Here is a 19,098-nt window from a genome sequence, read left to right on the forward strand (position 1 = left end):
TCTTTAACTCTATCAATGCTCTTAGCATCCCTTGGCTAATGTAGGAACATGATATATGCAAATAAACAAACATTAATAAAATTACACACTATCTTTTAGAAAGTGGTTTTCCAACTCCAAAATGTTCACCAATCTCTATACATTGTGTGCTCATTTGCAAGGCAAAACATCCTTATGGCCACTATCTTCTCACAAAAACTATTATTGTGCAAATAATTGCTAAAAGATAGGGAACATTTCTTTGTTTGAGGTGGTTGTGCATCAAGTTTGAATGTCACAAGGACAAGCTATTATGAAGTTGAAAACCTCTTTAAAGCATGCATTGTCCCCTCTTGTTGCATAATAATTTCAATTCCACAAATAAGTTGATCAAGGTTTCACATAGAAATTTGAAAGAGGGAACTCGGTTGTAATTTGGATTGTGTGCTCAATGAGATTGAAATTGTGATAATTGTAATTATGCACGATTGAATCTTTTTTGCTTAGATGGATAGTGTATCCAAGTACCACTAAATTTGTGATAGCTATGATTATTTGTGGCATGGGAACAAGCACAATCTAGCTTGTTAGCTAGATCAGGCAAGCATAAGGGGATGATATTGCATAATGGTAGCTATGATAGTAAGCTTTCCTTGTTTGTTGAGCAAGAGAATATGGGTAGTGGCATGACACATTTTTGCATTTCTTATTAGACCCATATGTTCCTTTTTCCTTTACTATGTGTAATTTATAATTTATTATATTGTGCTATGAGCTTCATCTCATTGTTGAGTGGATAAAGAATCATCATTTTTTGTTCTAGGCTCAATCATTAGTTCGTTACAGATATTCACACAAAAAGTGCTTCAAAACTAATAGTATTGCACTTCCCTGAATGTTTTTGATGGTTGTATTCTAAGCAAGATACCACCATGAATCTACTCTTGTAGATTTATAAGCTTATCATGACTATCAAATTAATGATGTATCATTATTAGTATCATGCTCATGCTAATGTCCTCTCTTGGGGGACTTCATGATATAATTATTTCTGCCTCAAATTACAAATTCTTTAGTTGATTTCTTATTGCTTCAAAATGGGGGGTTTTATATATTTAAGTAGGCCGAAAGCTTCGCAATACTCTTGAGAAGTTGCTTTGTTGTTTACTGCATTTAATATATGATTTCCTCACATTGTTTTGAAAGTAGGCCGAAAGCTTCGCAATACTCTTGAGAAGTTGCTTTGTTGTTTACTACATTTAATATATGATTTCCTCACATTGTTTTGAAAGTAGGCTTCAGATACACTTGCTTGTTAGAAGAGTTTCAATCTCTCTTATTACTCTATGTACTCTTAAGTTTGATTCAATTGACAAGTTGCACACATACCATGCTTGTCTAGCTATTAGATCCATATACTTAGTCTCATGTCTCAATTGATTGATAAGCTATAGAAATACCATGCCTTGCCTTTATAGGAGGGAATTGATGTTGAAGGCTACTTGTAGACTAGAAACATAAGCTATATTGCTCAACATGGGAATTTCTAAGTGGCACATTGCAAAGGAGCTTTTAATTGTTTTTTGTGCTTATGCTAACAAAGTTAGTAGTAGGTATTAAGGAGAGCAAATAGCCATCCCACACCTAGGTTCATGACTTTACTAGGCATGGTGAATACTTACATAACAATAGGGCCACACACAAATTCCTACATGAAGTTGAAAAAGGTAAGGGAACTAGTTGTAGCTCATTTCTCTCTTCTAGTTCTTTCATTCAAACTTGTGTAGGTAGCGAGCAAACGCTTTTGCTTGCAATCCTATGAAGAAGAACCAAGTGCCATGCAAATGCAATAGGGAGCCATGATTTTTAGGATCCAAGATTTGATGATCATCATCATCATCATGAGTTGAGAAAATAATTTTGTAGCTAGTGTAGGTTGTCTACAATGGACACAATCTCTCTCTCTCTCTCTCTCTCTCTCTCTCTCTCTCTCTACACATATTTTCCTATTATGCATGATCGAAAGATCTAGCATTATAGGTTGTTGTAGGGTTTAGCACAAATAACTTAATTTATTAACATCTTGAGTCTTCTCGTTTGTTCCAGAATAGCTATTGGATATTAATATGCATACTTTAAACTTCCACCTAATATAAGGGATTGATACCCTTTGGCTGTAGCAATTCATCTTGATGGAGATCATTCAGTCGTTTAGAGCTTGCTTGAATTGCTCGATGCGATTTTTTACAGGCTTCTACTTCATGAGTGGGGTACTGTCACGAGGATGTGAAAATTTGATGCTTTGCTTATGTTTAATTGACATTTGATTAAAGGATTAATCAAATGTGCAATTAAAAGATGCACATGTGTTGCACATGTGAGGTGCAAGCTACTTTTTCACAGTTGACGGTCGAAGGATCCTGTGAAAAAGTTGGGTGTCAAAGGCAAAAGTTGTAACAAGTTACACTTATTAGATTTTAGGTGAATTTTGGTGTTAGTTTGTCCCTAGGACCATCAATTGGCCATTAAGTGTTAGTGGAGACACTAGGGACTAGGCATTAATTAATGGATTAATGCTTGTCCAAGGGTCAATTAATGCATGGGACCACTTTGGGTTGCAAATGGCCTAGCCAATTAATTTTTGGATAGGCAAGGTCAATTTTCTGAGCATGGATTAAGGGTTGAATTAATTTTCAGAATTAATTAATTTTAAAAATTAATTAAATGGCTGAAAATGGATTAAGAAAGCTGCCACTTGGTAAAACTTTCCCATGCAAGTGGGGGAAAGGCTAAATAGGGCTGAAGGGAGAGGGAAAACTCGTTTTTTCATTTTGGAGTTGTTGGGAAGAGGTATTGGACTGTTACTACTAGCTTTTGGGGCCATTTCTCAGCCATTGGAGACCATTTTGGTGATGGAGATTGCACATTCTTGACCTTGGGAGGCTGGAAATTGCTTCTGATACACTTTCTCGTGAAGATCACAGTCTCTGATGCTCCTATTGTTGTTGGTGCATCCATTTGGGGCTTGTATAGCAGGGCACAACTGATTTTGATTAGTCATTCGCGACAAATCTCAAAATTTTCTCTCTTTACATCATTCTCTTATCTCCTTCAGCCTATGCTCAGCCATTCTCAGCAATTCTCAGCCATTTGGAGGAGATCTTAGCCATTTTTGGTGGGCTGATTTGTAATTTTTGCAGTAAACCCTAATTTACAGCAAAAATTAGGGTTTAGCAGCCACCTTGGGATCCATGCGAGAGTTTGAAGGCTCAAGGGATTGAAATCAGCAAGCTGATAATTGAAGATTATCAAGGGATTTCAAGAGCTAGCCCATTCCAAATTGATTTGGGGCAGCATTTGGCAAGGGTCAAATTGGAGAAGAAATCCTGGGTGAATCAAGGAGCAAATGATCCAAAAGGCTTGCTGGTCATTCATGGCAGCAAGAGCAATTGGTTAGCAGGAGGAGATTGAAGAATCTCGAGTTGTACTACTTCCAATTGAATGAAAGCTAAAGAAATACTGCAAGGGGCACCAATTTTGGGGCCAACAGGGTGTCTACTGTCCAAGAATATTATGGTAAAGTGTGTATTTCATTTTATGTACATTTATTTATTGCTGTAATTAACTCTTAAATCACGTTATCACCAACCATTCCAAGAAGGAAGGCTGGTTTTAGGTACCATGGTTGTGAACTATAGATAGATGGACTCTCTCGGCGAAAGAAGAAAAAGAGTGCCAGTTCCCTTGACTTGATGCCATGTGGCGGTCAAGTTGAGGGAGTTAACCCTATTACATCTAATTTTGGATGTACCTACATGACCACCCTAAGTCTTGAATTCGATGGTATGAAGTGAAAGCAATGCAGCCACACTTGTATTACTTTGACTCCATCGATTCCAACAAGTAAAATGGACCTAGGTGTGGCCCCACTCTTAAACAACTAGAGTATGAACCTCGAATGTTATTGTTGCCTTCGATGCGTTTGGAGTGTGAGCCTTGAATGTCATTACTTACATTTAACTGAAATGGTTGATACATTTGCCTGTTTGAGAAGGAGAATCACTCTGGAGTAATAGAGATTATGGCTGTTGCGCTAGTGAAAAGCTGAGGATATTGCCACTTGTTTGTTTCATTTGTTGTGGGAGTTTTCGAAAACATTGCATGTGAGTTTTGGAATTTGAACTAGAAACCAGGTGCTCATATGAAAACGGTTTCCAAATCGAAACGCCCATGGGAACTGCTCCTAACACTGCCAAAGGAGTCCCTCTCCCAAGGAATCACATGCTCTTTGTGTCAAAATACCAGCTGGCGCAGTTTCTCGGGGAGTTATTGTCAAGCGTCATTTTTCGTTTTCATTTTTTTTTACTCCCTTCACAGCTCTTGTGGTGGCCCTGGTGGGGAACGAAAAGCATCAGCTTTCCTTCTGGCAAAAGGAAGCAGGGTGCCTTTTTCCTTGCAGCAGCCCGTGTTGTATCCTTCATTTACCGAGCTTTCACACAACCAAAAACGTAAGCAGAAGAATCCCCCGTTAACTGAGAGAGAGAGACACACGGTAAGAGGAAGCGAGTCAGTCTCCAGCTCCCCTCTCTTCATCGTGTATTTGACGCCATAGCTTCTTCCTTCACAGTCCTGCCTTGGGATCTACTTACCACTGTGTATCCTCGGATTCGCCTTTTCTTGCCTTTACTTCCTCACCTACAGGCCTACCTAACGCAACAATCTTCGTGCTCCTCGCAATTGAAGGAATCGGGCTTCGATCGCAGCACTCTCCTGGCTCCAGCTCTGCCTTCTTCCAGCACAAAAGCCTCTGTTCCGCGAAACGGCTTTCGAGATAACGTCCAAAGCTTTTCAGCAACGTTCTGCTTGACACATGTAGCAGTATTTTTGCAGAAGTACCTCGGGACTTCCTACAAGTCCTCTTGCTCGTGAGCAGCTCGCGCACAGGTCCCTGTGCCAGCATTATGTAGCCGGCCTCTGCTCGGGTATGTTGCCTATAACTTCATTTCTGTAAGAAGCCTAGCCAAGCTAGCCTTCCTTGTGTCTTGTCCAAGCAACATTCAACATTGTTCGCACAAACGTTTACACCTGCCATTGGCTCCGGCGCACGTGACGTACAGTCAAACTCGTCCATGTGTCAGCATTATGTGGCAGGCCTCTGTGCTCGGCTATGTCACACCCTGCATTTCTGTAGGTCGAAACCTAGTAGTCTTATCTTGCGTCTCCTCCAAGCTCCATCCAACGTCGTTCGCGCAAACGTTTGCATCTGCCATTGGCTCTCGCGTGTATGACGCACTCCTAACTGTAGTGTTGCACCATGTGAACATTTCTTTTAAAAGGACCGTCCATCTCGCGACAAAACAACGGCCGGCTGTGCAATCCAGTCAGCGTCCAGCCTTGGACCTCCAGGATGAAACGGGCCCGGTTTCTTTTGAAACACTGCGAACTTCTAGCAGGTTTGAGCTGTTGTATGGCTCTCTGCATTAGCGCCGGTATCAGTTGATGGCTCTGCATTAGAATATCAGCGTTCAAAAGACGTCACATTGATTTGGTTGCCAGCATAACTTTGTAGTGCAATTGTGTCTCTTCTTCTTAATCTTGCCGCGTTCCTGAGCGTTTTCTGTGACGTTCAGATGATAATGAACTGCATCGGTAGCAATGACCGTTTTCTAGCTATTAACTGCCACCCCGTACTTCTTGTCACCAGTGCTTCGTTATAGTCTTCTACTTTCATGTTTCGGTTTTCTCGGTCTTTGAGCATTTCTATTGAATCTCTCTTTCACAAATGTTGAAGTCTGAAGGCAGATGTATTTCTGCCGTCCCTTGTGCAGGTATAAGCCGCAGCATGACACGGCCATTACAGCGTGGATCCTCAGTCACCCGGTTTTCAGAGAACGGTTGGTCTCACGGTGAAGATCCTACATCCAAAGAAACAGAGGATTGCCAAGGACACGGAAACAGCTCATTGTTGATCTTACTTTCTGGAGTTTTTAAGCGAGGGATTACGCCAAGCAAATTCCAGTATAAGGGGAGTGAAAGCAGTAATAAAAGTACTTCACGCATTCAGGATACAGGGATGATAGCTGATGTTTGTGCCTTGAAATCACTGCTTGGGAGCTCTCACGTCGAAAAGGGCTATTTTCCGCAGTTTCTAGAGGTATCTTCGCTATGCACTCAGGCTGGGAGCCCAGTGCAAAGCAGAAGGGCACTGTCGGCATCTCTCGGGAAGATCATACTTCTGTCATTCATCAGCATTTTTGTTCTAGTTGCTGTCCTGGGTTCAACCAGTGCTAAGTACTCGGCAAGTTCGGCTCCCAAGTTTCTGTACAGTTCATATCGACGACTGAAGGAAGAGATTTCGTTGGATTTAACGAGTGGGGGAATTTTCGGCCTTGGCACACTCCATCCCAAGGAATTGACGGTTTGCCCTAAAGATAAGGAGCATTTTGTACCTTGCTACAACGCATCACTTGCCGCTGATGTTGGATTTAGTAATGGTGAAGAGTACGACAGACATTGCGATCTCTCTGGAGACAGACACCAGTGTTTGATTCGAGTGCCGCGAAATTACAGAATTCCGTTGCGATGGTCTGCCTCTAAAAATGCTCTGTGGAACGGGAACCTAAAGCTAACCCGAGATTACATGCCAGCCAAGGCAACGCGGCTCGTAGAGAGGTAAGACAAGCTATTCTCGTCTCCCTAAGTATGTTTAGGTCCAGCCGAGGGAACACGGTTAGAGAGGTAAGAGAAAATGTTCTCCTCATTTTGAGTCTATTACGGTCGTCGTTGAGAGGCTCTAATCAGAGGTCTGGATTTTTGTTGTAGGGTAATACTGGAAGAAGACCATCTTTTAACAATTCGGTCTCAGGCTCCTGACGCGGAGGGATCGCATTTCCGGACAATCGCAAGTATTATTGGCGTCAGCTCGATAAGCGAAATTGGCGTAAGTAACGCAGCCAGTGCGCGTCGTTGCCTTGCTTTTGATATTGGGTACATACGTATTATATCCGAGTTCTGATAAGGCCGCCTTTCCAGCCTTAAGGCCTATAATCTTACTGAAAGCTTCAGAATTATAGCAAACGATAGAATCATGGCCGGGGTTTTCAAGTCAAAAACATTCTTGGCTCTCGAATATTGGCGACTAACCCGTAGTCAAACTTCCATGGGTAAAGACTGAAGGTAGAAGGACCCATTTCTTCTTTATCACTGAGGGATTTGCTGCTTGCCATTGTTCTCTTCTGTTTCAGACAAGTCGCGCAGGCACTTCAGAAAATGACTTTATCGAGCTAAACGAGGAGAGAGTCATCTCTTGAGATTGTGAATTTACACGATTCCTTGGTTGAATAGTCTAGGGAACTACTTACAGCTTCTGAAGGACGGTAGATGGTATTACTCATCAAAACGTTTGACAGATTGAAATGAAATCACATTTCTCCTTGTAGATCAAAGCCCTAGATGGTTGTATTCATCAAAGCGTCGACAGTATGAAATTATATTTCACCTTGTCGATCAAGATCTACAGACGTATAAGTTGCAGCAACCTACAGTGGTCTCATACTATAGATGGACAGCAGTTGTACCAACTGGCTTAGTACCTCAGATTCTGATGGAATTTTAGTTGGAGTTCCACCTTCCAGTCTCAGACCAGTTTTAGATTCAATAGACTCTTATATGCAACATACCATGATGAATATGGAAGCTTGACGGGCCATCTGGGCTTCTCTAGTGAACCTACTTAATTCACTTCCAGGCTTACGTTACAACACACTAAGCGTGGGCTTTTGAAAGTACTCCAAAACTGGCTGGATGCCCTCCGCGCCCCCCGTCCCTGCATAGATGCTATGCAACTACCTTCGAAAAGCTGTGGGATGGGAAATTGCATGCACCCACGGCACTTTGAGCCGTTTGACACGTCTAGACTGGTAAAATTGCTAAAGGCTTAGAAGTCAACGTAGACTAGACACAATTAGACAATTGCATTTTTAGTGTACTTGGGCTAGGCTAGATGTCACCATGAGCCATCAAGCAACTCAGTAAGGTAAAATCATTTAGAGCATGCTACTATCGACTCGAGTTTTGGCTACAATTAAACATAAGTGCACTTGGACTAGGCTAGATGTCACCTTGAGCCATCAAGCAACTCAGTAAGGTAAAATCATTTAGAGCATTCTACTATCGACTCGAGGGTTTGCACCCACTTAAGGTTTCGGGATAGACCTTATTTGATACTGGTTTCGGAATAGACCTTATTTGATACTGGGGGTCGAGACTCGAAAGTCAAGTCAAGTTCAAAGTCCTGTTGAACATTAATACTATCGACTTGAGCTTTAGGCAAGGTTGGAGGTAGACCCTCGTCAGGGGTCTAAAGTCGGTTAACTTTAAAGTCATTTTAGAAAATTAGCAAATAGTATACTGGCCTAAATACGGGATAGAAAGTCTAAAAAATAAATATGACCCCCGCCACGGACAGGTTGATAGGACTTCTTAGACTGGGGTGGACCGAAGGCCACCTATGCAACGCATGTCAAATTTCCAGGGACTTGGACTCCTTGAGCGCGTTTTGTAGAACAGATAATGAAAGATTTATGGACTCCGTTCATTGAATATAATACAAATAGAAATAAGAGCACTTGGTTTAGTTTCGTAACTTTGTTGACATGGCAAGATTGTAATGGGGCTTCGAGCTTTCGTTTCCTATTCGTCTCTACTTACACGTAGAGGCTTCGACTTTTAATTCATTTGCCTCCAGTGTTCATTTGCCTCCAGTGACTTGCGCGTGGAGGCTCTCTAAGCAATTCCATGTCTAGCTGGATTTAAGTGTTACTGTGTGGTTGTGAGTGGCTGGTGTAGCCTTCTCCTTATCTGTGCATAAGGAAATAGTTTCATTGTACCTTAGTACTTAACTCCATATGGGACTTCTAGCTGGATTTAAGTGTTACTGTGTGGTTGTGATTGAATAGTGTAGCCTTCTCCTTATCTGTACACAAGGAAATAGTTTCACTGTATCACATTACTTAGCTCGATGTAGGATTTCTCGCTGGCAAGTGTTTTAAAGATAGCATCTCCTCGGGCCGTTGCGTCTGCCTGTTCAGTGTGAAGTGTTGTCTGCAGACTCTGAGCTCGCTGTGAATGCATTTCCACACAAAGAAATGTCACATTTAGTCGCACACATAATCTAATTTCATATAAGTAAGATGCTTTGTTGACGGAATCGTTGAACTTAGTTAAGCTTCCAATCCTTGCTCAATCTTGTCATGTTGGGTGTTGCCTTGACTTGTTTAGCTTGCCGCGTGCTGATGGCTCCGTTGCCAGCCAAGAATGTGAAGGCACAACCACCAAAGAGCAGTCCACAAATCATGAAAAGTAAACAAACTAGTAGGGTAGGAAATGCTGGTCAATGATTAAAAAAACACCTTAATCAGAAGAAAAGAAATATGGATGCCAAGATAAGGGAAAAGGATGTTTGATCTCGAGAGAGAAGGTAACTTACTCAAGCTTCCAATACGTGCCCAATCTTGTTATGTTGGGCGTTGCCTTGACTTGTTTAGCTTGCCATGTGTTGATGGCTATGTTGCTAGCCAAGAATTCGAAGGCACAACCACCAAAGAGGAGTCCACATTGTGTTGAGTCAGCTCCCTGCCACGTCAGCAGTGCCACGTGGCAGTTTTGCCACGTGGCAATAGTCGGACTGTCTGATGTATGCAGCCGACCTGCCTATTTTGGGCATTTTTTGAGGCATTCTTTTCAGTCTTTTTAAGGCTGAGTTTCTAGCAAACTTCATTACTTGTATCTGACAGATTTCAGCCTGTTGATGACAGAGACAGCACTTAGGACTGATAGAGATCGAGGTCCTCAAGGCGGAGACATACGCAGATATTCTCTCTGCACCCGTATATAATTTCTGCATCCTTCACTATGGATTTTTTGCATTTCTCTCTCTCTCTCTCTCTCTCTCTCCTCTCTCCGTTTACTCTTTGTTACGGTCATTCGCTTCCGCATTGCTTCACTTTGACATGGTCCTAGTGTTGAGAAACCCTTCACCCGTGGTTTGCGTTTTTGCGTTTTGCGTTTAGGGTTTGCAGCCCCAAAAAGGGGCACCATCTTAGACTAACTATACCTATTTATAGGCCACTCTCTCATTCATTCCTCATGACTAATTCATTCAGTCCATCACCTCTTCTCTGGAGCCTCTCCACTACCCTCGCACCCATTCAGGAGAACATTGCGGTTCGTGGTTCGTGGCTGTCTTCATCATCTTCCTTGTGCTATGGCACCCTTGTTCCCTTGTATCGCATTCACTCCATGATTCAGAACTTTATCATTCCATTCATCAGAGTTTCTTCTCTCTTCTCTTCTCTTCTCCATGTTTGCTGAGTTCACTCCGTGTTCCTCCCTGCAAACCCTACTGTCTCTTTGGTATGTCATCTTTTAGCATGGTATTAGAGTTGGATCTCCAAACAGTGACAAAGATCCTCCACTCCAGTGGAGGCAAACTTCAAAGACTGGTGGCGGGTTCGGCATCCACTTCTCTTCTTCTTCTGTTGCATCAAAATCTCGTTTTTGCAGGTTTCACGTGTTTTCAGCTTGCTGCCCATACTCCTTTTGGGGAGGACATCACAGTCTCAGCTGTCCCTTGTTGCTATCTATAGTTTGGCGCTTGTTTCCAGCCTTCCACCCGCAGTTTGCAGCTATTTATAGCAAAGCGACTATTGCTAATCACTCTCTATTCAGAAAACAATCTCGTGTTTGTAAGTATTTCAGCTTGTTGCCCACACCCCGGATGCGGAGGACATTGTAGTCCAAGCTGGCCATTGCTGTCTACAACAATCTGGCACCTGTTTCTAGCCTACCACACACTGCTCGGAGTTAATTTCAACATATTGATTGTTGTTGTTTTTTCTTGCGTTTTTAGTCTTTCTCTCTCCTATAGCTTGTGTTTTTTAGTATTTCTCTCTCCTCACCTGCGTTTTTCAATTGGTTGCAACCGCTTATTGCTACTTGTATCCTTCTTTCACTTGCAACTCACTTCTAGCCCTTCCATTGTCCTCCTAGCCCTTGAGGCGGACATTGCAATTTATGGTTTATGGCTGACCTCTTTCTTCTTTAGCAAGGCACACTGGTATCCATAGCTTCTTTACCAACAGATAACCAGACTACTGGGTGCTTCTACAGTGGCATCATCGGACACACCACTGATGCTTGCCGACTTCGACCCTTGCTCCCCATCCCCCGAGAGTATATGCGTCTTCCACTAGGCACTCCTTGTGCCACCTCTTCTTTTTGGGCCACAGAGATCGTTCTACATCGGCTATTAGAGTACTATACTCAAGGCAATAAGACACATCCGATATACACTAAGTCCTTTCGAGCACATGGAGGATCGATTGACGCTATGATCTCCTAGAAATTGTTGCAATGCCAGTGGCAGTCTTCTCCCACTTATTTTCAGGTATAGTGGCTTTCACGACCTACGGATCTACAGTCCGCTCCATCGAGAGATAGTGATTGTTTGATACCGTCTCCTGGTCAGTTCGCTCCTTCGAGAGACAGTGGCTACTCAACTTCTTTCTCTTCTTCGACTTCCCGGTTCGCTTCACTGAGAGAACAATTGTTGCCCACCTCTTGCTCATTCTGAGCCCTACTCTTCCCCACCCTTAACTACTCAGGTTTGAGAGGCTACCTCTGGGAGCTCTTCCACACCCCAAATACCTTCTTTGGCACAACCGGCGGCACTTTCTTCGTCATCAGACATTTCGGAGTCCGTGATCCATGAGTTTTTGGATTCCCTATCTACTTCAGAGGGGGATTCAGAGGGGGATGCGCAACGTGACAAGTTTGAGGCGGCTTCTCGACGACAGGTTTTTGTTTGTTACAACTCCTAGTTTAAAGGTTATTGCTTGTATAATCCCGTATAGTGGGATGTCTACACGAGCCGAGATGTGTAGTTTGTGGAAGTTCCGGCCATAAAAGGGGGTGAGGAGCACCCTGTCCTTGGAGATCCAAGGGAGAGTTGGGCTCCTGAGACAATTCCTTTGGAGCCAGCGCCTCTTGATGGAGATTCTTTCTCAAATTTTGAGTTCTCTCTTCCACCGGCTGCCCTCGTGGAGATCCCGCTGGTGGATGTACCCGAGTCTTCAGTGGATGAAGAGCGCTGAGGAGAGATCCGGCCTCCTCCTCGTTGGGCCCGTGGCACCCTTCGAGATTTAGGGATCGAGGGGGTCCCCGAGGAGTGGGAACCACAGGATGGACTGTGGAGGTCACGGAGGCACCAGGCATATACTACGGAGCTTGTTTGCTCTAACTACTGTTTGATGTTCCATGTTTTGTAGGATAGTGAGCCAACGTCAATGAAGGAGGCTTTACAGTTTGATCATTGGCGGAAGGTGATAGAAGCCAAGTTGGAGGCTATTGAGTGCAATGACACTTGGTTCCTTGTGCCTCGTCTCTCTCATAAGCAGGTGATTGGTGTCAAATGGGTCTTCAAGACCAAGTACCATAGTGATGGCTCCTTGGACAAGCACGAGACTCGCCTTGTTACTAAAGGTTTTACACAATGCCCAGGTGTTGACTTCCATGATACTTTTGCCCCTACAGCTCGCATAGCGACTATTCTTGCTGTTCTTGCCTTGGCTAGTCATAGGAGATGGCCAATTTTTTAGCAGGATGTAAAGTCGGTCTTCTTGAATGGTGATTTGAAGGAGAAGATCTATGTAGAGCAGCCTCTTGGCTTTGATTCCTCAGATGGGAAGGTTTATAGGTTAAAGAAGGCCTTGTATGGCTTGAAGCAGGCTCCGCGTGGTTGGAACAAGAAGATTGACTCGTTTCTCTAGACCAAGTTGGGATATTGACGTTCTATGGCCAATCCGCAGCCTTATGTGCACACTTTTGAGGGAGGTCGTGTGTTGTTTGTTTTGTATGTTGATGGCTTGATTATTGCAGGTGCTCATACCTAGAAGGTCGAAGAGACGAAGGTAGCCCTACACCAGAAGTTCGAGATGACGGATTTAGGACTTCTCCATTTCTTTTTGGGCCATGAGATTTATTAGTCTTAAAGGGGGATTTTCATCTCTCAGTAGTGATATGTACAGGAGCTCTTGGTGACGGTCCATTTCTACTCCTATAGATTCGAACTGGAAGGCCACTTCACACGTAAATTCTCCTTTGGCAGATACTACTCGCTACCATCAATTGATTGGCTCATTGATTTGGCCCCTCAAGTCACGGGTTAATCTATATTTTGCTGTAGATCTCTTGGCTGGGTTCATGAGTGCACCTCAACAGGTGCATTGCCAAGCTGCTCAGAGGATACTATGGTATCTGAGGGGGACCTCCGACTCAGGGATTCATTATCCAGTAGGTCCAGATGCTTTTGATCTTGTTCTTGCAAGTTGGAGTGATTCAGATTGGGCTGGTGATGTGGATCATAGGCGGTCTACTACAGGTTATTGTTTTACCTTGGGTGTTGGTGCTATCTCTTGTAGTAAGAAGTAGCCCACGGTCGCCCTATCTTTGACTGAGACAGAGTATCGGGCTGCTGCTTCTACCACATTCGAGGCTGTGTGGCTTCGGCGGTGGTTGTTGGAGTTTGGCTGCCCCCAGACTCATCCTACTATGTTGCGGTGCGACAATGAGAGTTGCATTGCCTTAGCATAGAATCTCGTATTCCATGCCCGGACGAAGCACATAGAGATCCTGTATCACTTCATCAGGGAGAAGCTTCTGGATGCGACCATTGATGTGGAGTACTGTAAGATTGAAGACAATCTTGCAGATTTGTTTACGAAGGCACTTCCCCAAACTTTACTGTATCGACATTCCAGATTCCTATATCCTACTGCCTTGTCCAGGATCTAAGAGGGGGTGTTAAGAGTCAGCTCCTTGCCACATTAGCAGTGCCATGTGGCAGTTTTGCCACGTGGTAGCAGTTGGATTGTCCGACTGCAGTCGGTTGCATTAAATGCAGCCAACCTCCCTATTTTGGGCATTTTTTGAGGCATTCTTTTCAGCCTTTTTAAGGCTGAGTTTCCAGTAAACTTCATTACTTGTATCTAACAGACTTCAGCTTGTTGGTGACAGAGACCGCACTCAGGACTGATGGAGATCGAGGTTCTCAAAGCAAAGACATACGTAGATATTCTCTCTGCACCTACGTATAATTCTGCATCCTTATATAGCATTCTTCACTGTAGATTTTCGGCGTCACTGTCTCTTTCTCTCTCTCTCTCTCTCTCTCTCTCCTCTCTCCATTCACTCTTTGTCATGGTCATTCACTTTCGCATTGCTTCACTTTGACACACATATCATGAAGAGTAAGCAAACTAGTAGGGTAGGAAATGATGTTAAATGATTAAAAAACCACCTTAACTAAAAGAAAAGAAAGATGGATGCCAAGATAAGGAAAAATGATGCTCGATCTCGAGAGAGAAGTTGCTATCTTTATCTCTATGTTGATGGAGGTAATATTCACCTAGGCAAGAATCGGAAAACAAACCTTCAGCTTAGGTAGGACTTGCAATGTTAGTCTTAACTAAAATACAAAACCTAGCATGAAAGGATCTCGAAAGAAACCCACATACTAGATGTTTCATATTCAAATGCTTTAGATGTTGTGAGAGTGAGATGCAATGGAAGTAAATGAAAGAAGGAAGTGTGCAGCAGAAGACTTGAAAGAGTGGGGGCTAAGCCTAAAGGAAACTAGCCTAAGGTTCCTAAGGATGACCTAAGATACCTAAGAAACTAGCCTAGGGGAAGATAATGACCGAACCTATTAGAGATGCCATGAGGTACTAACTCAAGGGGAGATCTAGGATCCACTACACCAATGGCTAGCTATTGGTGAAGACGTTAAGAGTCATTCCCAAGACATGGCCATGTCAGTAGGTGCCACGTGGCAGCAATTAGACTGTAGTAGCAGTGAGATTGCATCAGTCAGCCACATTTAATGCAGCCGACCTGATAAATTATTGGCATTATTTCCAGCCTATAAATAGGTTGGGTTTCCAGCAGTCTTGGCATATTATCTTTCACAGATTTCAGCCTGTTGATTGCGGAGATTGCTCTTCGGGGTTGACGGAGATCGAGATTCTCAAGGTGGAGACATACGCATATATTCTCTGTGCACTCATGTATAATTCTGCATCCTTGTACGACATTCTTCACTGCAGATTTTCTACGCTTCACTGTCTCTTTCTCTCTGTGTTCACTCTTTGTCATAGTCATTTACTTCCGCATTGCTTCACTCTGACATGGTATCAAAGCATTGAAGGACTAACCTAGGGTGGATCTATTTGAAGAGGAGTTTTCAAGCATGACACAAGGCTGCATTTTCAGCATTCAAGGGCAAGTAGGTGGGCTGTGCACCAGAACAAGGTTGAGGCGAGCGTGGGCGTGTGAGAAAAGAGAAGATTTGCTGAAGCTGTTGCTACTTTTTGTTGTTAGAGAAAGAAGAAGGCTGCGTCTTTAGCCTTCAAGTGCACATTTTACCTTTTCATCACCTCCGGCTGGTAAAGAAGGAATGGGATGAGCGAACTTCGGCCCTAGCAAGCTGTATTTTCATAGTCAGAGGGGGCTTTCTTTTGTGTTTTGTGTAGGCAATGTAGGTGAAGATGTCTTTTGAGATCGAGACAGAGCTTCAGGCGATCATGGACCGGAAGGCGCTCGTCCTACCGGCTCTTTCTTTAGATCAAAAGCTCGATGGTGAGAACTACCGCATCTGGCGGATCATGATGCTTGCTATATTGGAGTCCTATGATTTGACAGAGCTTGTTACAGAGGCTATCAATTGTCCTTCGCGAGATGAGTCCAAACTCTCTTCTAGTGAGAAGGCGGAGTTGGCAAAGGCTCAGGCACATTGGGATAAACTCAATGCTTGCATTTGCTTGTTTTTATTTCTCTCATGTACTACAAGTGTTATCTCTTATATAAAGCATATGACGGTGGCACGGAAGATATGGTTGGAGTTGGATCAGATGTATAATCTGATGACCATTATGAAGCGAGTTTCTTTGCAAGTGCAAATGAGGACTATGAGTGTCAACAAGTCATCATCCATGTGGGAGCATATCAACAAGCTAAGGAAGCTTCAGATGTAGGCTTAATACGCAAGGAAGGTGATCACTTTTGAAGACATGGCAATCACTCTTCTTTCACAGTTACCACCTCGCTTTAGTGGTTTTTATTCCGCCTTGATTGCTTCAAGGTGGTTTGAGACTCTTTTGTGGAAAGAGTTGGTTCCTATGGTTTTGGACCAAGAGGAGCAACTGAAAGGAACCAATGCTTCGAAATTTGAAGCTTTGGTTGGTCAATCCTCTCAGAAGAAGGGGAAGGACCAAAAGAAGAAGAAGGAAGACAAATCTAAGAAGGACAAAGACAAGGAGTCTACTTGTCACATTTGTGGCAAAACAAGTCAATGGAAGAAGGATTGCCCGATAAGGAGAAGAAGGCAAAGGAGTAATCTCCAAAGGATTCTGGAGCAGTGGGTGCTCCCTCATTAGCTGCTCTTCTCCATTTGGAGGTGGTTGAGGATACGATCCTGCCGGCTTCTGATGCTGCGTTGATGGCCCCATTTACTCAGGAGTGGATTGTTGACAGTGGTGCCTCTAGGCACATGACTCCTTCAGTAGGTGTTACTCATTTGTGGCCTTCTCATGGTCAGATTCTTATTGGAGATAGTTCATCTATTCCTATTCAGGGACGAGGCCACATGCATCTTATTCTAGATGGGCGTGGTGGTGCCCATGCATTTGAGGTACTTTATGTGCCGGCTTTGGGGTATCATTTTCTCTTGGTGCACAAGATTTGTGCCCTTGGTCTTGTGGTTGAATTTGATGCGGATTCTTTATGGATTCTTGATCGATGATCGAGAGCCGTTCTTTCTTCAGGTTTCTTGATTGAGGATCGAGAGCAATTCTTTCTTCAGGTTATGAGGAGAATGGAGTCTACAAGTTGTAGTCTTCTTTTGCCTTGACTTCTCTTCTTCTTACCTCTCAAACTCAGTTCGAGTTTTGGCATGCTCGGTTTGGTCACCTCAATTATGAATACCTTCGGAAGGCATCTAAGGACCAATTTGTTTGAGGTTTGCCAAATATTGTGGTGAGTCAACAGCCTTGTGTATCTTGCATCTGTGGGAAGTAGACTTGTGGTGTTGTTCCCAGCAAGGCTTCGAGGCGGTCTTCAACACCCTTGGAGCTTGTTTCCACTGATCTTGGTGGACCGATGAGGATAGAATCCCTTCGAGGGAGTTCACATTTCATGCTCATTGTAGATGATTACAGTAGGATTACAACATGTTGCCACGTGGCAGCAGCCGGATTGCAGCAGCAATCGGATTGCATTAGTCGGCTGCGTTTAATGCAGCCGACATGATCAATTATTGGCATCATTTCCAGCCTATAAATAGGCTGAGTTTCCAGCAGTCTTGGCATATTGTCTCTCACAGATTTCAGCTTGCTGACTGCAGAGATTGCTCTTGGGGCTGACGGAGATCAAGATTCTCAAGGTGGAGATACGTGTAGATATTCTCTTTGCACCTGAGTATAATTCTGCATCCTTATACAGCATTCTTCATTGCAGTTTTTCTGCATTTCATTGTCTCTTTCTCTCTCTCTCTCTCTCTCTTCTCTCTCTGTTCACTCTTTGTCATGGTCATTTGCTTCCTCATTGCTTCACTTTGATGGAAGATGACTGCGCTACGTCCCTGGTGAAGACCCCCTCTCAACGTCGTTGGAGTGGCGGTACCATTGTTGGAAGGGTTTGAGGTTAATTTAGAAACGGAGATTGAAGTTAGCTTTGGTGTGGGCAGAGTTGTCCAACAACTAGTGGCTCTCTTGGGAGTGGTTTGAGGGAGGTGTTGATGTGTGTCATTCATTGGAGATAGATCCCGAGTGCAATAACCAATAGTTGGAGTAGAGGTTGATGAAGAAAAGTGCTGCAAACACAAAAAAGACATGTTGTCGATGCAAACACAAATCAAGTCGATGTTGGAAATGGAAGGGCAATAGGTTGGAAGCTAGAATGTAGTAGTGTCTCAAGTTGGGATTGATAAATGTAGCAATGTAAATGCTTGAAGATGATGGCAGATGATCATCAGCAGCAATGGGAGGTTGGGCGACAGTTGTAGACCAATGTAGCAAGAGTTGTTGGGGGATGGATAGGTAGTGGATGAGGGTTGATGGCTAAATCTTGCAAGACAAGGATAGATTGAATGATGGGCAGCCTGTCTATTTATAGATGTAGAAGGATTCTCCAAAATTAGGGTTTTGCTAATGTGGCACAGAAACTCTTTAGGATTGTGCACCCTTTAATGGAAATTTTGGTAATTTACATGTTTTGGGGTTGTTTTAAAGAATTAATTAGTTCGTAATACATTTTTTCAAGAGTTACTACCTAGTCAACCATGTGTATTGCCTAAGTTTGGAGGCATGTCCAATTGCCACCCAACTTGTTGGAGTTGTAGCCTAGCCTATGGAGTTGCCACCTAGTCTTTAGTCATCATTGCTTGTTTTTCTAGAGGTCCACAAGCTTGCCACCTATGTCCAGTAGACTCCAACAACAATAGTCCATTGAGGTCCATAAGCTTGCCACCTATGTCCAGTAGACTCCCAACAACGATAGCCCCATTGAAGTCCTAATAATGTAATGATTTCACACACAAAGTTCACCCCAAGTTTCGATTGTATCTTGGGAGTTAAATGGATGGACATGTGGAAATTTCTTGCGTTGTGCATGCCGGTGTTCTTGATATGTTTTTGTCAATTTATATGTAATTACTTTGTGAGCACTTGAGCCACCAAATTCCAGGCATGCATCAATCTTAAATTATCATGTATCAATACCTAGTTTTTACTCCTTAAACAGCCCCAAAAAGCATTACAAAGATAAACTATTTATAGTAGGACAAATGCCAAAGACTCTTATACCATCCATACCCCAAGTTCATCCCTAGTGTATTTTGAGAGTTAAATGGATGGATATGTGGAAATTTCTTGTGTTGTGCATGGCCAAGTATTCTTGACATGTTTTTGTCAATGCATAAGCAATTAGCTTGTGACCAACTGAGCCACTGTATTGAAGGCATATATTGATCTCAAATGATCATGCATTACACCCCTACAAAGCATCACC

At 43.2% G+C, this 19,098-nt stretch overlaps 1 protein-coding gene across 2 annotated transcripts in view; it reads left to right on the plus strand.

Moving 5' to 3' along the window:
- The first annotated feature begins 4,448 nt into the window (after nucleotides 1–4,448).
- LOC148012495 (putative methyltransferase PMT4) overlaps nucleotides 4,449–19,098 on the plus strand; it is a 42,145-nt gene continuing 27,495 nt past the window's right edge. The window contains exons 1-3 of one of the 2 annotated variants that reach the window (XM_087669451.1): nucleotides 4,449–4,961; nucleotides 5,782–6,651; nucleotides 6,802–6,919. In XM_087669451.1, coding sequence (XP_087525577.1) covers nucleotides 5,822–6,651; nucleotides 6,802–6,919 — 948 coding nt within the window. In that variant the 5' untranslated portion in view covers nucleotides 4,449–4,961; nucleotides 5,782–5,821. The remainder of the gene's footprint in view (nucleotides 4,962–5,781; nucleotides 6,652–6,801; nucleotides 6,920–19,098) is intronic. The other variant, XM_087669450.1, reaches the window with a different exon arrangement.

This window comes from Lygodium microphyllum, chromosome 27 (assembly GCF_053477565.2).
Source record: "Lygodium microphyllum isolate KBCC chromosome 27, Lygodium_microphyllum_v1.1.10, whole genome shotgun sequence".
NCBI lineage: Eukaryota > Viridiplantae > Streptophyta > Polypodiopsida > Schizaeales > Lygodiaceae > Lygodium > Lygodium microphyllum.